The sequence below is a fragment of the Suricata suricatta genome, chromosome 1 (genome assembly GCF_006229205.1).
Source record: "Suricata suricatta isolate VVHF042 chromosome 1, meerkat_22Aug2017_6uvM2_HiC, whole genome shotgun sequence".
Lineage (NCBI taxonomy): Eukaryota > Metazoa > Chordata > Mammalia > Carnivora > Herpestidae > Suricata > Suricata suricatta.
In genome coordinates, this window is record NC_043700.1 from 107,152,370 (window position 1) to 107,173,696 (window position 21,327).

The 21,327-nt window shown below is 35.3% G+C and overlaps 1 protein-coding gene across 1 annotated transcript in view; it reads right to left on the bottom strand.

The window, feature by feature from the left end:
• Positions 1-21,327, bottom strand: part of SEC24B (SEC24 homolog B, COPII coat complex component) — a 97,608-nt gene that overhangs the window by 43,596 nt on the left and 32,685 nt on the right. The window contains exons 4-5 of the mRNA XM_029951340.1: positions 20,690-20,863; positions 12,528-12,632 (exon numbers count right to left, since the gene is read on the bottom strand). Of these exons, the coding sequence (XP_029807200.1) occupies positions 12,528-12,632; positions 20,690-20,863 (279 nt within the window). The remainder of the gene's footprint in view (positions 1-12,527; positions 12,633-20,689; positions 20,864-21,327) is intronic.

The window sequence follows — 21,327 nt, forward strand, 5'->3', positions numbered from 1 at the left end:
TATAACTTAGGGTATAATGCAAAATGGGAACAATTTTTAAAAAATGCCCTATATTTGTGCTTCTTAATGTTCTTGTGAGGCTTAAATGAGATGGTGAATATGAACTTAGAAAATAGAAGGGCTATAAAATAAGTAATAGGTGGAAGATACTAATGTTTACTAAATGCTTTCTCTGTGATAAACAGAAAATGGATGCATATATATGTCATTCTTAATTAAGAATGGGAAATGATGGCTCTTCCTTTTTGTTCCCTGTGTTTGTAAACATACAACTAAAAAATGCTCATATATAAGGTCAAAAGTCTTGAAAGTAAAACACTGAAAAACAATACACTAGGAACCAAAGCAAGACACAATGCAATCCCTATCAAAATACCAATACAGAACTAGAACACACAACCTGAAATATCTGTGGAACAGCAGAAGACCTTAAATAGCCAGAACACTCTGAAGAAAGAAGAATAAAACTGGAGGTATCACAAACCCAGGTTTTGAGATATATTACAAAGCTCCAGTAATCAAAATCGTATGGTATTGGCACAAAAACACACACACAGATGAACGGAAATAGGTAAAGAGCCCAGAAATAAACCCATGCTTAGAGGACCAATGAATCTATGACCAAAAAAAGGAGGAATGCAGGCAGTAATCTCTTCGACAGTGGCCTCAGCAATATGTTTACAGATATGTCTCCTCAGGTGAGGGAAACGAAAGCAAAAATAAACTACTGGGACTACATCAAAATAGAAGGCTTTTGCACACAAAGAAAATCATTAAGAAAACAAAAAGGCAAACTACTGAATGGGAAAAGATATTTGTAAATCATATTAAAGGGTTAAAATTGAAAATACATGAAGGACTCACAGAAAGTCGACATCAAAAAACAAACAGTATGCTTAAAAAATGGGCAGAGGTCTGGACTAGGCATTTTTTCCAGAGAAGACATACAGATGGCCAACAGACACGTGAAAAGATGCTCAGTATCACTGTAATCAGCAGGGAAATGCATATCAAAACCACAATGAGATATCACTTTATACTAGTTAGAATGACTAGCTAGTATCAAAAAAACAAGAAATAAAAACTGATGGTTAGGAGGTGCCCAGCGCCAGTTAGTTGAGCCTCTGATCTCGTGGTTCTTGAGTTTGAGCCCCTGATGACAGCTCAGAGCCTAGAGCCTGCTTCAGATTCTGTGTCTTCCTCTCTCTCTGCCCCTCTGCTTTGTCTCTTTCTCTCTCAAAAATAAACCAACATTTTAAAAATTAAAAAAAAAAAGTGTTGGTCAGGATGTGAAGGAGAGGTAACCCTGGTGCAGTACTGGTGAGAATGTAAATTGGTATGGAGATTCCTCAAAATAAAAGCCCCAAAAAACACAAAAAACAAAACAAAAAAAAACAAAACACACAACCCCTCCCCCCAGATGATTCAAAATTCCACTACTGGGTATTTATTCCCCAAAACCATAAGGCTAATTTCAAAAGATACATGCACCCCTACGTTCACTGTAGCATTAATGATAATAGCCAAGATACAAAAGCAACCCAAACGTCCACTGACAGATAAACGGATAAAGAAGATCTCAATACACACACACACACACACACACACACACACACACACACACACACACGAATATTACTCAGTCATAAAAAAGAATGACATCTTGCCATGTGCTACAACATGGACTTAGAGGGTATTATGCTAAGTGAAATAAATCAAAGAAGAATAAATGGCATATGATTTCACTTAGATGTAGAATTTAAAAAACAAATGAACAAATAAGAAAACAGACTCTTAACTATAGAGAACAAACTGGTGGTTAATAGAGGGAGGCAGGTAGGGGGATGGATAAAATTGGTGAAAGGGATTAAGAGGTACAAACTGTCAATAATAAAATAAATCAGTCATGGAGATGAAAATACAATATAGGGAATATAGTCGATAACACTGTAATGACACTGTATGGTGACACCTGGTGGCTGCATTTATTGCCGTGAGCACTGAGTAATGTACAGAATTATCAGATCATTATGCTGCACATTTAAAACTAATATAACAATGTATGTTAACTATACTTCAATAATAAAATAAAATAAAATCTTTGTTTAGTAAATCCGCCCCCCAAATACACCAAAACAAATATTCATCAAGAGATGAACGGATAAACAAAATGGCTGGGATATTTTTCAGCTATACAAAGGAATAAAATATTAATACCTGCTACAATGTGAAAGATCCTTCAAAAGCCGCTAAATGAAAGAACCCAGACATAAAAGGTCCCAATTATATGATTCTATCTATATGTAAGATCCGGAATGGGTAAGTCTCCAGAGGTAGAGAGTAGACTGATGGCTGCCAGGGGCTAAGATATCTGAAAAATGAGTAGTTACTTAATAAAAAAAGAGTTTCCTTTTGGTAGGTTGAAAATATTTAGTTCTATCCATTCAGTACCTTAACATTAGAGCTAGACAGAAGTGGTGACTGCACAACCACCAAAACGCTAGAATCAGATAGAAGTGGTGGTTGTACTAACACTGAACTATACACCTTAAATGGTTAATTTCATGTTACATGACTTTCATTTCTAAACAATATGTTAAGACATGTGAATGGAGAAACAATATTCTTTTCAACAAAAGAACCACATGAGGTAGAATAAAGTTAGATCCTTTCCTGACACCTTACACTAAAATTAACTCAAAATGGATCAGACTTAAACATAAGCACCACAACTCTCAGAGTATAGGAGTGAATCTTCATGACCTTGGATTGGCAAAGGATTCTTAAACATGACATTAAAGGCACAAGCAACAAAAAGAAAAAAAATAAACTGGACTTTAATCACAATTAAAACCTTTTGGGCTCCAAACAATACCATAAAGAAAGAAAAGAGAAAACCAACAGAATGGGAGAATGTATTTGCAAATCATGAGGGTCTAGTATCCAGAATATAAAAAGAATTCTTATAACTCAACAACAAAAAGACAACGAAATTAAAACTGGGCAAAAGGCTTAAAAGATTTCTCCAAAGACAAACAGCCAATAAATACATGAAACGATGCTCAACATCATTAGCCACTAAGGACATGAGAATCAGAATCACAATGAGATTGCACTTCATATCCATGAGGGTAGCGAAAATTGAGGACACATAAATCCCAAGTTTTGGCAAGAATGTGCAGACACTGAAAACTTCATTAAGTCTGTAAAGTGGTGCAGTCATTTTGGAAAACATTCTGACAGTTTCTAGAAGGTTAAACAGAGCTACCTTATGTCTTGGCAATTCCATGTAAGAGAAATGAGAAGATACACCTCCATAGAAAGCTGCACATGAATGTTAAGAGCAGCATCATTCAGATGGCTAAAAAGTGGAAACCCAAAAGCCCAGCAGCTTATAAATGGATAAATAAAATGTGATATATCTACACAATTAAGTATTATTCAGCAATAAAAAGGAATGAAGTGTTGATATAGGCCACCTTGAGAACATCATGCTAAGAGAAAGAAGCCAGTCACAAAAATCCTATTATATGATCTATTTATAGAATATGTTAGGAAATATTAGAATAGGAACCTAGAGACAAAAAGTAGATTAGTAGTTGCTTAGAGCTGTGTGTGTGGGAGGTAAGAACAGGAAGTGACTGCTAAAAGGTAGAAAGTGTCTACTTGAGGATGATAAAAATAGTATAATTTAAATGAGTGAATTTTATGGTATTTCAATAAAGCTATTTAAAAAACCAGCATTTTCTCTGTCCAAGAAAAACTTTTAAACATAAATATCAAGAAATAATTATTCTTGAAAAAAATTAAAATGAAAGGTAAGATTGCTTACACATATCAAATTATTTTAAAGCACATACTACTTAATGCTTGCTTATTTTCCTTCATGCCAAATCATATATTAATGCTTAAAACTTTGGCCAATTTTAATAATAATGCTATATCTATAAACTTTAAAGTATTAACTTTATAGAAATATTGTTTTATTTATTGAAAAATTTGAAACCTGCTAGCTTGCTTCAAAATTCACTTTCAGAGATGTCTGGGTGGCTACAGTTAAGCATCTGACTCTTGATTTCAGCTCAGGTCATGATCTCACCATCGTGAGACAGAGCCCGACGTCAGGGTCAGCATGTAGCACAGAGCCTGCTTGGGATTCTCTCTCTTTCCCTCTTTCTCTGCCCTTCCCTTGTTCGCTCTCTCAAAACAAATAAACTTCAAAATTCACTTTCAAAAGAAAAGAACCAAGGCAAATTATCTAATTTCAACTTGTTGAAACAGCAAAGCAATGATAAAAGTTTTATATTCAAATGAACCACAGACTGAAACTTTTCTAAAACTTAATGTTTAAATTAATTCTAAATAGGTTATGCCATCACTACCAGCACAAGTCAAAGTGGCATTTTTTTTAAACAGGTACAATATGTAACTTATAAGCTGATATTCCAAACATGCTTAATCACACCTTCACAATTCTACCATCTTACAGAATAAAGTCTAAATGCCTTTTATCAAAAAAAAAAAAAAAAAAGTAACCTAGAAATGTGGCTTCCACCTGTTCACCTTTAATTCTCTCCTATTACCATACCATTTTCTCTTTTACCTTATGATGCAATCACACTGATCTTCTCATTCTGCACCCAACACACCATCTTTCCTTGCGTTTCTGCACTGTTATACATTGGTTCTCTAGCCTAGATCTGTTCTTCCACGTGGCAAATTCCTACTCATCCTTCAAATTTCAAATCTTCCATAAAACCTTTCTGAGAAGCGCATGGAAAATCATTCCTCTTCTATGCTGGGACATTTTCTCAGCTCCTAATTAGTACTTTTCAAGATACATTGTAATCATATATGCTTTCCTATCATATCTGAGGAAGAGGCTACACTGCCGTCTTAATCTCTGGAACCACATACCAAGCAAAATACTGCTTTCTGTGTGCAAGCTGGCTTTAGTTAAATGAATAGCTTTTGGACTTGTCCACATTCTTAAACATTAGAGAAGTCCAGTTTGCAGGCACTTGTAAGTCACATAATCTATATTATTGACTAAATAATATATATTTGCAGGCTGGGGAAAAAATAAAGCATTTTCACATGTTTAGTGCTTCAGTTAACTGTATTTGGGGCTAGCCTAGACATATAATTACTACTTGAATACTATTTCTATTTGAAAGTACCTTTTAAATTCCAAATCTAGATGCTGGTACCAAATTTCCTCCCACTGAAGCCCTAATAATCTGTTTCTCACCTTACAGAAAGTTGGGAGTTTGCAGCTATAGCAATCATAAATCTATGTATAGGATGTTTACAAGGTAATTCTTCAGGTAACAGGTACCACAGTAAAAAAAATGTATATGAATACTGAAAACCCTCAAATACTTTTCTTGTGGTATGAATATCCTTTTATATCCTTTAGAGACCCAGGAGATATGTTCAATTTACAAAATTTTAAAAATGTACTACATTTGTATTGAATTCAGTCGAAAGATATTTACTTGTTAAAATAATAAAACAATTCCTTAATTAAAGGGAAAGATAGATGTGAACGCTTTTTTAAAGATTCTCTTCAGGGGTGGGAAAAAGGAGGAGATATTGGTCAAAGAGTACATACTTCTAGTTATAAGATGAATACAGTTAGAAATCTGATGTATACCCACAGTATTATAGTTAATAATACTGTATTATGTATTTGAACAAAAAGAAAAATTCTCTTTGAAAGTTAGACTGAAGTATGCCAATGTCTTATTATCTACAGGAGTCAACTTAACTCATTCTGTTTCAAAATACAACATTGCCTTTTAAAATTCCCAAGGCAGGGGCACCTGGGTGGCTGAGTCAGTTAAGTGTCTGACTTCAGCTCAGGTCATGATCTCGTTTTTCATGAGTTTGAGCCCCACATCAGGCTCTCTGCTGATAGCTCAGAGCCTGGAGCCTGTTTCGGATTCTATGTCCACCCCCCCCCCCTCCCGCCCCCTCTGCCACTCACTCACTCACTCACTCACACTCTGTCTCTCTATCAAAAAATAAACACTAAAAATAATTAAAAAATACAATTCCCAAGGCAAACCATAAACATATCATTATCTTTGATGTAGTGCCTAGCACTGAATAATTACTATTAGCCTGTGTGAAAGTCAAACAAACACTATGACCTTAAAACTCATTATGAAAAATCAAGTTTTCTTTCAAAAGCACTTACAAAATATAGCAACAAGCTGTCACATTCCCAGAGCCATGTAAGAAAGTTCCCTGTAGTCCTCTGGCCTCTTCCTAACCTGAAAATTCCCTAGAGGCAAGGTAACTGATAGTTTGTATAGCAGGTAACAAAAGATTAGCTGACAGTGTTTCTAGGGACTACAGCTGAGCACAGCTAAAATCTGAATTAGCCTTTGCGTTATTTCCCGCTTTTACATGATTTCACTTCTAAATTTTTATTTCATTGCTATTCCCTTTTTCTCCCACTTTCAAGTTGGTATCTCTTACTATTACAAGTCTGACAGTATTTGTCTGCAGTACAGTACCTAAAACTAACAGAAAATCCACTCTAGCACTAAAAATTAAAGAAGTGAATGCCTGAGACAGAATAAACATAAAGAGAAGACGTTAAGCTATAACCACACAGGAAACTGAAAGCTTGCTATTTGCTCAAATTTCATTTAGTTTAAAGTTTATTCTGCAACAATTTTGAACTTTTAGTAGTTTCTAAAAAAATATGACTGTCCCTAGTACAAAATCCTATTTTAGTTTTCCAGTGTGTATTTAGTAAGAAATTTTTTTAAAGGAAGCCTATCTGTAGCATGTAATTTAGAAAATATATTCAGATTGTAAATTTAAGAGCAAAACTGAAAAGTTTTCCTTTAAAATCAAGGGGCACCTGGGTGGCTCAGTCAGTTAAACATCTGACTTCAATTCAGGTCATGATCTCACGGTTTGTGGGTTCAAGCCCTGAGTTGGCTTCTGTGCTGACAGCTCAGAGCCTGGAATCCACTTTGGTTTCTGTGTCTCCCACTCTCTCTGCCTCTCCCCTGTTAGCACTCTGTCTCTCTTTCTCTCAAAAGTAAAGAAACAGTTAAAAAAAATGAAATGAATAAAATCAAAAGTTTAAAATAAATAGCCTGTACTGGATTGCTGAAGTCTTGCTGTCAATAAAATCATAAGCTTTAATAAGTGAAAAGCTAAATAAGTAGTTTCTTTTACCATAAAAAGGAATATTATTGACTTCCAAACCTGCTCATTAATATGTTGTTCAATAAATTTTTTCAAAATTGGAGAACAATTCCACATAAAACACACAAAAATCTTATGAATATAAGGAACGAATACCACTCGAAATGCTTAAAAAGTAGAGCATTCCAAATCTCTATATTATAGATACTTATATGTAATCTCCACAACAATCTGAGCCACTGTCTTTTGCCTCTTTACGTAGGGGGAAAAATACTGTAACTGAGCAGGGTTTAAAAAAATTAAACTAAAATCCATTTATTTATTTACTTATTTAAATTTTATTGAGAGAGAGAAAATTTTAAGCAGGCTCCATGCTCAGCACAGAGCTCAATATGGGCTCGATCTAGCTGAAATCAAGAGTTGGATGCTCAACTGAGTGCCCTGTCCCCAGATGCCCCTAAAATTCATTTAAAAGTTAAGATTTCTGGGGTGCCTGGCTAGCTCAGTGACTCTTGACTTTGGGGTTGTAAGTACAAGCCCCATGTTGGGTGTACAGACTACTTACAAATAAAATCCTTAAGGAAACAGACACAGGAGGAAGATACTATGCAAGAGAGTGGTGACCACTGCCACATTCCCTTTAGCTCCCTCCTACTCCAGTGCTTCATGCTCTTACTTAGAGACAGAGACCCCCTTTTTTTCTTTTTCACACCTTTGTGCAGAAGGAGAGACCTCAGTTTGAATCCCCACTCTGCTACTTAGTAGTTGTTGGACCAGAGACAAATGTTACTTAACTTGTTCAGATCATAGTCAACTCATTTGTGAAAGGAAGTCAATTATTTCTGACTTACAGGATTGTTGAGAAGAATAAACTGACATAAGGACATAATTCTAGGGTGCCTGGGTGGTTCAGTTGGTCAAGTGTCTGACTCTTGATCTTGGCTCAGGTCATGATTTTGTGAGCTGGAGCCCCATGCTGGGCTCTGTGCTGACAGAATGAGACCTGCTTGGGATTCTCTCTCTCTCTCTCTCTGCCCTTTCCCTGCTCACTTTCTATCTAAAACAAAACGAACAAAACCCATCATCTCAATGTTAGTAAAGACAATCTTTTTGAGTCTTTACCATTTGCCAGATACTGTTCTAAGCTCTTTGCAAAGAACACCTTCAACCCTTAAAATAACTATATGTAATTGTTAGTATTCTCATTTTACAGATGAACAAACTGAGACTCATCAAGTTTAAGAAATTTGTCACAAAGCTAGTAAGTGTGAAAGTCAGGATTTCAATCTAGAGAACTGACACAAAACCCCAGGGAGATATATTAGCTCTTTAGTGTTGGAACTGGCATACAGTCAGTGCTCAAAAATGTTAGGTATTATTATAATCAAAATGCCATGAGTTAAGAACTCAGAAATTTTTCTAGTACAGTCACTATGGAAACAGTATGGAGGTTCCTCAAAAAATTAGAACCTGAACAACCCTACGATTCAGCAATTATATTACTAGGTATTTACCCAACGAATACAAAAACAGTAACTCAAAGGGATACATGCACCTCGATGTTTATAGCAGCAGCATCTACATTAGCTGAACTATGGAAATAGCCCCAAATGTCTCTCAATTGATGAATGGATAAAGATGTAGTGTAGAATATTGCTTGACCATAAAAAAGAATGAAATCTTACCATTTGCAAGGATATGGATGAAGCTGGAACACTATGCTAAGTGAAGTAAGTCCGCCAGAGAAAGACAAATACCTTATGACTTCACTCATATGTAGAATTTAAGAAACAAATGAGCAAAGGGAGAAAAAAAAAAAGAGGGGGCAAACCAAGAAACAGACTCTTAACTACAGATAACAAACTAATGGGAGGTGTGTGAGGAGATGGGTGAAGTGTGTGGTGGGGATTAAGGAGGACACTTGTGATGAGCACCGGGTGACATATGGAGTGCTGACTCACTGCTGCACACCTGAAACTACAATGCATGTTAACAAACTGGAATTTAAATAAAACTTAAAAAAAAAATGAACTCAAAATTTTAAATCTCTAACTTAAAAAAAAAATGAACTCAAAATTTTAAATCTCTAACTTATTCAAGAAATAATAAACAAGATAAGGTAAATGGAGAAAAATCATAAATGCTTAATCTTTTTGATTTTCCAATTATTTTTAGTCTAAGTTTCAACAACTGTGCTTAATTGCAAGCAGAATAAAAATGAGAGTAATTTAGTTAACTATATTGGAATTTAAAAAATAATTTAAAAACTGAAAGTAATTTAGGCTGACATTATACAAAATAACACATTTTTCAAATGTCCAAAATAAGGATCATGAAAGGATCTGAATTATACATTAAATAGTATTAATTCAGGGCCTGAGAACAATAATCCATTATTAATAGCAATAACCACACACTAAAATCAGATCTTGGTTTCATTAAAATACCTTTTTCCATTAAGGAAAACAGGACCACTTGGGGAAAAGGCTCAATCTATGGTTGTAGCAATATAAGATGAGCTAGGAACATCTTACTGAGGCCTCAGTGTGCTTACAGTATATGCTTAAAGATTCATGGGAACATTAAAAAAATTTTTTAATATTTATTTTTGAGAGAGAGAGAGCACTAGCGGGGGAGGGGGAGAGAGGGGAAACACAGAATCCGAAGCAGACTCCAGGCTCTGAGCTGTCAGTACAGAGCCCAACATGGGGTTTGAACTCACAAACCATGAGATCATGACCTTAACCGACTGAAACACCCCGGTGCCCCCGTGGGAACATTTTTAAAAGATAGTTTCAAGGAGCTGTCATTGACCAAAACTAGGATAAGTTGCTATCAAAATAACCAATGTTTGTAATGGATTATTACTTAGTGAATAAAGCAAGAATCCATGAATCACTATGACCCCAAAGACGTCAACAAGAGAAAAGAAAAAGCTCTCCTTTACAGTGAAAACTTGGCTCATAAACATTGAAGGAATGTTGGAATTAGAAAATCATCAATGAATAATTAACTGAATGAATGTTTAATAAAAAACACATTACATGCTATCAAAAAATCACCCACAAATTATTTATTTAAAAAAATTTTTTTAAGCTTATTTGGGAAAGACAAAGATAGTGCAAGTGGGGGAGGGGCAAAGAGAGAGAGGGAGAGAGAGAATCTCAAGCAGGCTCCAAGCTGCCAGCACAGAGCTCGATGTAGGGCTTGAATTCATCAAACTGTGAGATCATGACCTGAGCTGAAACCAAGAGGAGGACGCTTAACTGACTGAGCCACTCAGGCGCCTTTCTCTACAAATTATTTATTAACTGCAAGAGGAAAAAGCTGTGGAAAAACCTGGCAGACACCATCTTAATCAAGTGCTCAAAGTTAACACCGTCAATATGGAAACAAATCAACATCATGTGCCTTGCTCAGACAAAATGCACTAAAAACCCATTACTTTGGTGGTAATCCTGCCAAAATACAGGATTTGAATCTGATCACAAGGATACATTGATAAACCCAAACTGAGGTACATTCTACAAAACAACTAGCCTATATTCTTCAAAACTGTCAAAGTCAAGAAAAAGAAAGGTTAAAGGACTATCTCAGATGGAAAAAGTCTAAACAGAAATGGCAACAAAACTCAATAGATGACCTTGAATTGAACCCTGGACCATGGAAACGGCTATAAATGATCTGACTATGGACTGTGTAGCTGATATTCCTGCATCAGTGTTTAATATCCCAAAAACTGTATTGTGTTTATGTTACATTATAGGACACTGTTCCTATAATAAGGAATTACGTATCTCCAACTTACTTTCAAATGATGCAGGAAAAAAATGTAGAATTATAAAGCAAGTGGGGCAAAAATGGTTTATCTAAGTGTATATAGGAGCTTCTTTTACTCTTCTAACAATGTTTCTATAAGACTGAAATATTATTAAATTATATGAAATTTAAAAATTACTAAAACCCCCAAAAGATAGGTGGCTATTTTACATATTTAAAGTAAAAAAATTACTCCTCACTGTAACCCTCAATTTTTAACCTTCCTCAAATCGAGCATAAGGATCTGAATTTTTTTTTAATCACTATATGTATAGTCATTCCTTTTCTAAAAAAATTTTTTTTTTACCATTTATTTTTGAGAGAAGAGAGAGATAGACCATGAGCCGGGGAGGGGCAGAGAGAGGGGGAAACAGAATCTGAAGCAGGCTCCGGTCTCCGAGCTGTCAGCACAGAGCCTGATGCAGAGCTCGGAACACATGAACTGTGAGATCATGACCTAGCCGAAGTCGGAGGTTTAACCGACGGAGCCACCCAGGTGCCCCAGGATCTGAATATTTTTAAAATGCACAGGAAATAAACTTCTGTCTAAACATACTGTTTATAGAGCAAATCCTTCCATTCAATAATAAAAATAACAGAAGGAGAATCATGGTTATATATAACTTGAAATATCAGCACTTCCTGGTTGTCTTAAACTGTTAAGAGTAGGGGCGCCTACGTGGCTCAGCTGGTTAAGCGTTTGACTTTGGCTCAGGTCATTATCTCACGGTTCATGAGTTCGAGCCCCATGTCAGGCTCTGTGTTGACAGCTTGGAGCCTGGAGCCTGCTTTGGATTCTGTGTCTCCTTCTCTCTACACACCCCCTCATGCTCTGTCTCTCAAAAATAAATAAGCATTTAAAAAAAACTGTTATGAGTAATTACTGTTATGAGTAATGGAGGAACCGAACTGCTTAAGGTTTAGTAGTGTTCTACCCAACAAAGCCAGAGAAAGATATTCAACAGCTGCTACACGTAATCATGTGTGCAACTTCTTCCCCTACCAAGATCTGAACTACTACTTCGTGAAGCAGGGTAATAACTACAAGTTTTGGGCCTCCTAAGTGTATGACAAGAAGGGCCAAAAAGGACCTCAAAGAAACACTGACAATTTCTCTACCAGTGTTATAAAATCCAAGTGGCTCATTCTGATTAGCGTAGGTAGCATGCAAAGCAGAAAATAAAACATTATTCCTCTAAGCAATCCATAAGCCAAAAGCTTCAGTTAGGACTCATTCTTTGGCATATGACATGAGAGGAAATGCGTTTCTGAAAGCAGAAAGCACTCTATCACCATGAAAGATGTGTTGTTACTTACAAAATGGTAAAGATGTCCAAAGGAGGAAAAATAAAACAAGCAAAACACCTCATTTTAAGTGACCCAACCCGTCTATAATGCAAACCAAGCAAGTTCATTGGGCTAAATCTGCAGACACTCTTTTTTTTTTTTTTTTTTTTTTTTAAGGCTAACAGACTGTGGACATAAAAAGAAAGCTTGAGTAGGAAAAGATCAAGAACTGGTGTAAAGCTAAAGCAGACCTGCTTCCTCATCCTCCTCCTCCTCTTCCTCATCATCGGAAGTTGATGACAAGGGAGTTGGTGCGGAGCTAGCTTGATTATTAACATAGTCACCATACTGCATGCCTGTAAAGTGGAAAGCACAAACACAAGAGTCAAACCAACAGGAAAGATGAGAAATAAAATTTTGACATTGCATTAAAAGTGAGAAAGAACTCTGACATTCTAAAGAACATCCAAGCATGCATTTTAATGTTAGCAAATTTATTATCCAAATTGGAACCATTAGAAAATCTCTGCAAAGCAGTTTAGTAAAAGCAGTTTTTGTTTGAACTGGTTTAAGTGTGAAAAAAGCACCACATATTACACTGATAATATTCAGGAAACTGCAGTGATACTCTGAAAGTTTTACTGAGCTATATACAGGTTTACCTTCGTTGACCTTGGGGCCCTTGTGGTGTGCATCCTTTGGGGCTGTGCATTTTTGGTTAGCAGTGATCATTTCTACTGAAATGAATTTATACAACATTCAACACACATACAGATACTTGATATCTTCCTTCTGCTAATGCCACCTGATGGTAACTCAGTTCTCGTAACGGAAAAAGAATGACAGTTAAAGAAAAGAACTGTATTCAGAATAGTTCTCTGCTCACGGATGCTCAAAAAAAAAAAAAAAAAAAAAGAGCTTATTACCTGTGGTCCTACAAGTGTGACAATTACAAAACAGCAGATTTTCTGAGATGGCCAATCATCTCAGCTTCAGCCTATTGCCTACGTGTGAGGTGGGTGGGTGGGTGAAGACTGGTCTCCTGTGTAAGATGCACCACAAAGGCAGATTCTGTGGAAAAGGCACAGCTGGCAACTAGTTAACTCCTCTCCTCCCCAGCCCCCACAACAGCGATCGGGTGTTTTCATAATTTAATTAATGTGGTAAAATTAGACTAAAAATTAAGATCCACAAAATTTTAAGAGGGAAAATAAAACAATCCCAATTAAAAATACAAAATGATAAACATCTTTGTCAAAAGATTTTATGGCTCAACTTGAAAATAAGATAAAAAATAACACAGAAACAGTGTGGATGTTTAAGAACATTTCCACAATACTGGGAAGCACAATGAAGCACTGCCTCACCAAAGTCACACGGGAGTTCTCTGATGCTTGCTGTCTTTTTCTCTTTCAGGTGACCTTTTAAATTAACATGTTATGTTAATAAACGTAACTCATGGCTATCATAGGAAAGATTTGAGTTCAGAAAAGAGCAAAGGTTAAACTGTAGATGAGTGAAGCTCTGATCTTCCCACTAGGACCAAAGAAGTCACAGAAAAATCTGCTGGCTTTGCTGAAACATCTTTTAACTACAGATAAATAGTAGTTATCACAAACTTATCTGAGAAATCAACTTGATACCCTGAAAAACCGAATTCAGGATGGCATACTCCTCTAACAAAAGCCTTAGGTTAAATATACTGAAAGGTTTGCTATAAAATATGAGTTAACAGTAAAAAGATTGTAGAGACAATCTTAAATTTAATAAGAACTTCCTTAAAAATGAAGTACTTTCTCAAAATGCTATTAGCATTGCACTTTAAGAAGTATACACGTGTGTGTAAACAATAAGAACAAGAGAAAGAAGAAAATCAGTTTACTGCGTTAAGACAGGTCAGCAAGCAGGAAAAAATCAGAAGAGAATCCATTCTTTTCATGATTGAATCAAATCAACATGCAAGCTGTTGACTCTGTAACTAATTTAAAAAGCCGAACTACAGCACAAACCTATATGCATGATACAACATTCTCCTCTCTTCCTCTAGATTTACTGAATTAACAACGAATTCACTTATTACTGAAAAAATATCCAGTGCTTAATTGGAAACAAATGACATGACTACACAATGACTTAAAAAAATCTAAAGAACTACTTAATGAACTGGAACAAACCAATGAACAAGACAAAACAGAGTAATAGATCATTTTAGGTTATACCATGGCTGTCAATGTACTATATTAACAGAACGTCACACAATGTACTCAAATTTTTACTTTCCTGAAAAAAGATGCAATCCTTTTTGAGAAGTGCTAGAGATAAATGTGTCAAGATTTAATTCCTTCCCTAACTGTGACTCTTACTATGCTCAGAATTTAGCATTCCTTTGCTTGTCCAAGTAAACTTTGTTTAAAGCTTGGGAATATTAATGGCACAAGAATATGACATTTTTGTGACTCCACAGAGAAATGGTGAGAGCTCTGGAATAACAATCAACCCTTATTTAAATGCCCTGCTCTAGGCTGGGTACAGTTCATACAAACTACAACAAATGGGGGGGTACAGACGAAAGGGGGTTGACAGCCAAGTCCTTTACAGTATGTCTGAACTTCCTGAGTGCCTTTCTTTAGACCTCCTTTAAGAGCCAGAACCTATGTATGAGACACTCAGACAGCATATATGCGGGGGTGGCCTATAATGTTTCTCTAGAGCTCAGCCTGAAAGCCACTGTAGAGCACCTCCCACTTCAACCACCACCACCTCCACCAAATGGGGCAGGAATGCTACATCCTAACTTACTCTGTTTTAATTAGCACTTTCAAGATATGAAACTTAGTAAACCAAGAGGTAAGACACGCTTCATAGACAGACTCTGGGATGATGAAGAGCTTTGTTACCAACAGGGCCCCAATATTTTAAAAAGGACATTCAGTTTAAACTACCTATAATATTAAAGTACCTTCAGGAAAAATCTCCAAGCAACTGTATCCTTGGAGCTGCTTAAAAAAAGGCATCTTCACTGTTTCCTGGATACAGCTACATTGGAAATAAATAAAACTAGTCTTATGAGAACAAATCCCTTGTGGAAGTTAGCTTTTTTAATTCAAGAGTTCAGACTTTTGAGCAACTGCTATCTTTCCTTAAGCTGGTCTTCAAAGTAGGTACGCATACTATAAAACTTTCCAAGCGTTCCTGCAAAATAATGGTCTTAAGGGAATCAGTTTCCACGATACTCTTTCTAAAACTTAGCCACCTTATATAAAATGCCTGTGGTAACAGCCATTCTCTCACTTTAAAAGAAAACCCATACCCTTCCCTTATCTTAAATCTTACGATAATACATTGCCCTGAGATATAAAAATGTCTCTGGAACTAAAGGGAGAGCTTCCTCCCTCCTTAAATGACCAAGCAAGGCACCCTCAATCTACAGACTTTATTTTGGCATACATGTTTCGGTTAAAGATGAAACATGTTAGAAACAAGGTTGGGGCTCACTGGAATATTCTTAATTCAGAAATAGTGAAAAGTAAATTGGTGGGAGTAATGATGAATTTATTTAATAAATCTGCACATATGCAGCTCACAAGCACTACTGCCAAAGAACCCACTGCGTTTGAAAGAGTACCACGAGAGAAAAGCAAAACCAGGAAGAAATACTGAATAGACAAGCAGCAGAACACAGTGAATAAAGATGGGGGCTCTGAGTTCAGTTCTAGGTTCTACTGCTTACCAGCTGCGTTTCCCTGGGCAAGTTACTAGCCTCTCTGGTTTTCATTTACATCATCTGTAAAAGGGGGCAATAACTACCTCAAATGGTTGCTGTTGTGAGGACTAAATGAATTAATATATTTCAAAGCTTAAAATGATGCCTGAAATATACTAAATACTATATAATTATTAGCTATTATTGAACTTTAAAAACATGTTTTTGTATATACTAAATCAAAAACAATTATTATTTTTAGCTATTCTTTAATATTCTGTAGGGGGCAGGGCAAGTCATTAGAAAAAAGAAATTTCCACCAATCTGAGCAGTATTTTTAGCAGTGTTCATTCTTTTAAAAACAAGTAGAGGGGCGCCTGGGTGGCTCAGTCGGTTAAGCCTCCGACTTCGGCTCAGGTCAGATCTCACATTCGTGGGTTGGAGCCCCGCATCAGGCTCAGTGCTGACAGCTAGCTCAGTGCCTGGAGCCTGCTTCCGGTTCTGTGTCTCCTTCTCTCTCTGCCCCTTCCCCTCTCATGCTCTGTCTCTCTATCAAAAATAAAACATTAAAAAATAAAAAAATAAAAACAAGTAGAATGTTTTCTAGGATGACCAATATTTTAAGATACATTGAATAAAACTCAGATAGTATTTTCTATTATTTTCTTTTAGAGTCAACATGAAATGCTTGTCATAAAATATTTATAATGTTACAATCACTTCTCATCTCCTTATATTTTATACAATATTTAATTCTTTCTACCTCCTTTTAACAACAACAAAGTATTTACTAGTGGATAAATCTGTTACTATTTAGTGGTGTATGTTTTTCTTTTTCCAATTAATGACATGGGAACATTATTTTTAATGTTTATTTTTGAGAGAGAGAAAGAGGGAGAGAGAAAGCACAGGGGAGGGGCAGAGAGAGAGGGAGAGAGACGATCCCAAGCAGGTTCTGTGCTGTCAGCACAGAGCATGACACGGGGCTTGAATTCACAAACTGTGAAACCCTGACCTAAGACAAAATCAAGAGTCAAGTGTTAAACCAACTGAGCCAGCCAGGCATTCCAACATAGGAACATTTTAATCATGATGTCTGATTAAGTAACAGAATTACTTCTGATTTTTATTTAAATATTTAAAAAACACCAAATACCAGAGTTTGATACACATAATGCATATATTTACCATAGGAATACAATGGATTTCAAGAGAATCCTCACTTCATCAATAATGTAGTACATGTTACCCTGCTTTATTTCAAATTTAGTAATGAGAAACAGTCTATCAACTCATTGCCTAGTTTCTATAATCTACTATAAAATAGGATACATTAATCACATTAGGTCTTTGACACTTATATTTCATTGCTTTTAGTAATTTGGCTTAGAAGATATATGCTATCATTTATTTCTCAGTGGAGTTTATGATACCCCTTTGAAACTCCAGGAACATATTTCCTCAGATTAAAAAAATTAAATCATATTTTTTGACAAAGAATAAAATTTGTCTCACTGGTTTAAAAATGAAGACTGCCTTTGCCAATTAGGTTATATGGAGACCTACATCACATGACCTACATCACAGCTAAAAGTTTTCAATAAAAATATATTGAAAGGATGCGATGAGATCTCATATTGGCAAGGGTATAATGACATTCACAATATGTTGAGTAATTGCTTATTCAACAAAACAAGCACTGGGTTTGGAGGCAGAGGATCCACAGTGGGTCTCGACACCCCACCGAGAAAGTCTGTGTCTTTGGGGAAGACACTTAACCTTTCTAAACCTCAATTTTTTCTTTTATGAAAGGAAAATGAAGTATTATATGCTTGCTTTACCCGATAATCAAGTGAGATAATAAAAATTAAAGATATTTTTAAAAATTGAAAAATTAAAAAATATATATGTTTTAAAATTGTAAACTGCTACATGAAAGTAGTAATAGTACTATCTATCTACAACCTGGAAAATAAAATCTAACAAACAACAATAAAAATTCTGCCACGTAACTCAGAAGGTTACAAACATTTAAAAGTCCAAAGAACAACACTGCTTTAATAAGAACCTTCCAACGCCATTCCTATCTTCTCTACATGAATATAGTTTCTTAGCAATTACATGTGTGAAAACAAAAACTATGAATGAAATTTATCTTATTCTAATAGTGAGTCACACAACTCAGGTACACAAAGTTATGATAGGGATGGGGAAGAGCCATTCATTTCACTGAAAGACGTTATTTCCATTCAAAATGTACTTTCCACAAAAATACCCAAATTCGTTTTCGTTTTATATAATACTACTATGGCAAAGAAGTACAATAAAATGATAGAAGAGTGTCTAGCTTAGGGATATAGTATATTATTAAATATATTCAGGGGAAAGAGTATGACATTAAGGAGAAAAAGGAAAAATGTAAACTTTCCAAATGGTAAAGAAGGGTTCATTTGGGCATTTTTAAAAAGGATGGTAGCAGATATCATTCTAGTGGATAAAAAGAATAATGTAACCTCTTTTGTTTTAAAAGTCAATATATACAATATGTTGAAAATCACATAACTGCGCGGATTTAAACTTTTGGTGGAAAAGTTTAGCTCTCGATCTAACCAATGCCCAGGTAGTTGCCGAGTTTTAACAAAAAACTTTTTTGGAGGTATGCAAGCCAAAATTTGCAGGCTCCTATCTTTAAACCAGTACAAGCATGCGCAGTCCTTCTGAGAATAACAAAACAAAAGTATCTTTTAAGCTGGGAGAAAAATAGTAATCTCTTTTTAGTATTAATATTTTAGTAGTCATATCAGTACCACGGTACAGCCTGTGCAGCGCTCACATCATCCAACTACAACAGGCACCACTGGCATAAACACAACTTATACGACACATACAGTAACTCTATCTCACAATCACATTGTCTACTTCAGATCTATCTATAGGCCACAAAGAAGCCAATCTCCAACTTAAAAAAAAGGAACAAAAAACCTACAATTCAATTGTTTCTAATATTCTCTTTCCTGTTACTATTCAAGGAACTTCTCTTAGGTAATCAAGAGCCTGTTAATAGCCAATGAAACAATTCAGCCTCATTTAACACAAAGATAAAAAGATTTGTATTAAAAATCTTTCACTCTGCTGCTCAAGTAGAGTACTTTAAAATTTTGAGCAAATTCCTTAATCTTTCTGAAAACAGGGATATTAAAGGATTATAATGGGGGTTACATAAGATAATAAATAGAAAATATCTGGCACACTGTAAGTGCTCAATAAAGGGCAGCCCCTCTTTTCAAATCTAGTTTATTAAATCTATCTTATTAGTAAGAAAAAAACATAATTATGATTATTTTGTAGGGATGCAGTTTACAAAATGATACTTAAAATGACAGGATGGTACTTAAAGTAAAATGCTAAAAAAGAAAATATAATAGGAAAAAAGATATCAGCAGGGACAATGTAAAGGGTCAAAACCAGCAAGAGATTTAAGATATGGAAGGCAGTCATCAATGCAGAGGAAAGATACTGTTCATTTAGTTAGGGGTTCAACCTACTCTTAAGTTTGTTCTGCTCATGATAAACAAAAGTTTCCTACCAGCCCTTCATTTTAAAGGCAAAACACTTATAAAAAACTAGACTTTATTCCCAATATACCCGCTGGCTTCTTGGGAATCCATGGACACTCCATGGTGCTGCAGCTGGTTTTCCTAGAAAGCCAAATAAGAAGATTTTTAATGTTTAATGTTTTAATGTTTAAGATGTTTTTTTCTGAGTTTCAGAACATGAGAGAGAGAAATGAAAGAGAATTCTTCATATTCAAGGTAATAAGCTGTCATTATACAGTAAGCACAGTCTCTAAAATATTACTAATGGTTGCTCTGGAAATACCAACTACAGATTCCTAAGAATAGTTCAGTTTATTTCTCATCAAATGAAAAACACAGTATATCAACCTGAAATATCAATAGATTTGGAGTTTTAGCTAGATAGAAAATAACCAAGAATCCTGCCAAAAGAAAAGGCAACGTAAAGAAAGAGGGTCAAAACAACACATTTTAGTTACCTGTCACTTATTAACACATGGAGAATATTATACAAGCAAATGAATAAACCATATTGTTTATCAATGGTGCAAGGGTTTGGGTTACAATTGAATTTTCACCCCTCTCAGTACCAAAATTGGGTCTAAAGGACTTTCATTAATAATAATGACAGAGAAATCATCAATAGGATATGGAGATTCACATAATAAAAAAAATCTTGTGTGCTTTACCCTAAACTATAGTAATGTTTAAAAAATCTTCAGTGCTTTTCCTAAAACTATGGTAATATTTAAAAAATAGGGAAGAAATGTTCCATAACAGAGGGACGGATCAATAAATTATAATACAGTGGCATAATGACATATTAGTCACGAAAATGATTCTAACAACTATGTGGATATATGAAGAACTGTGTATAATTTAATAAATGTAAAAGCCAAACACAAAATGGTATATATGCTGTGACTACAATTATGTAAAATATATAATCATAAGCAGAGACTAGAAGTTAATATACAAAAAAATTGTGTCTGAGCTGAGATTATAAATTACATTACCTCATAATTTATATAAACTAGTTACACAGTTTGACTTTTTAAAATCAGCTACTTGAATCAGTGTGTGTGTATACATGTGAGTGTGTGCTTTTTCTGTACAGAGTAAAGTTTTCCAGTACCTCTCTGTTGCGACAGCTCCGGTGGCCGTGCAGCTGAGGCCGCAGGCTCGGCCAGGCGATTTGCAGCAGGAGGCGTTCTTGTTGATGAGGCTCCAGACAAAACAGTGGATACCACTGGGCTGGACTTGAGAGGCTGAACATTTTGCGTAACAGGACAAGATAAAGAATCTGCAACTGAAGATAAGAAACTACTTCATTCACAGCAAGCAACTAGAAATACATCACAATACTGACAAAATACAGTTTATATGAAGTTCTTGTAGAAACTTCAGTAGCATCACATATCTAGAATTATATAGAGAAAATAAGGTGGTCCAAAGATATGATTTTAAGAAAAACTGAAAACTTACCAAATGTTTTAATAATCTCAAATGGCAACTTTCCTAAAACATGTCATAAACTTCCTTACCTTTTTAAACATAACGAATCCCAAACATTTTTACTTTACTTATCATCACTGCTATTATTTCATTATTGTACTATGCAGTGGTACCTAAGGTAAGATGAATAGAGGTTATCTGCTTCTAGAGTAATGTCCATGAATTCCACAAACGTTCCTAGTATCAGCTTGGATCCCATATTGTATATAAACTGCCACATTTTATTTGTTGCTGCTATTCAGATGCTGTATTTCACAT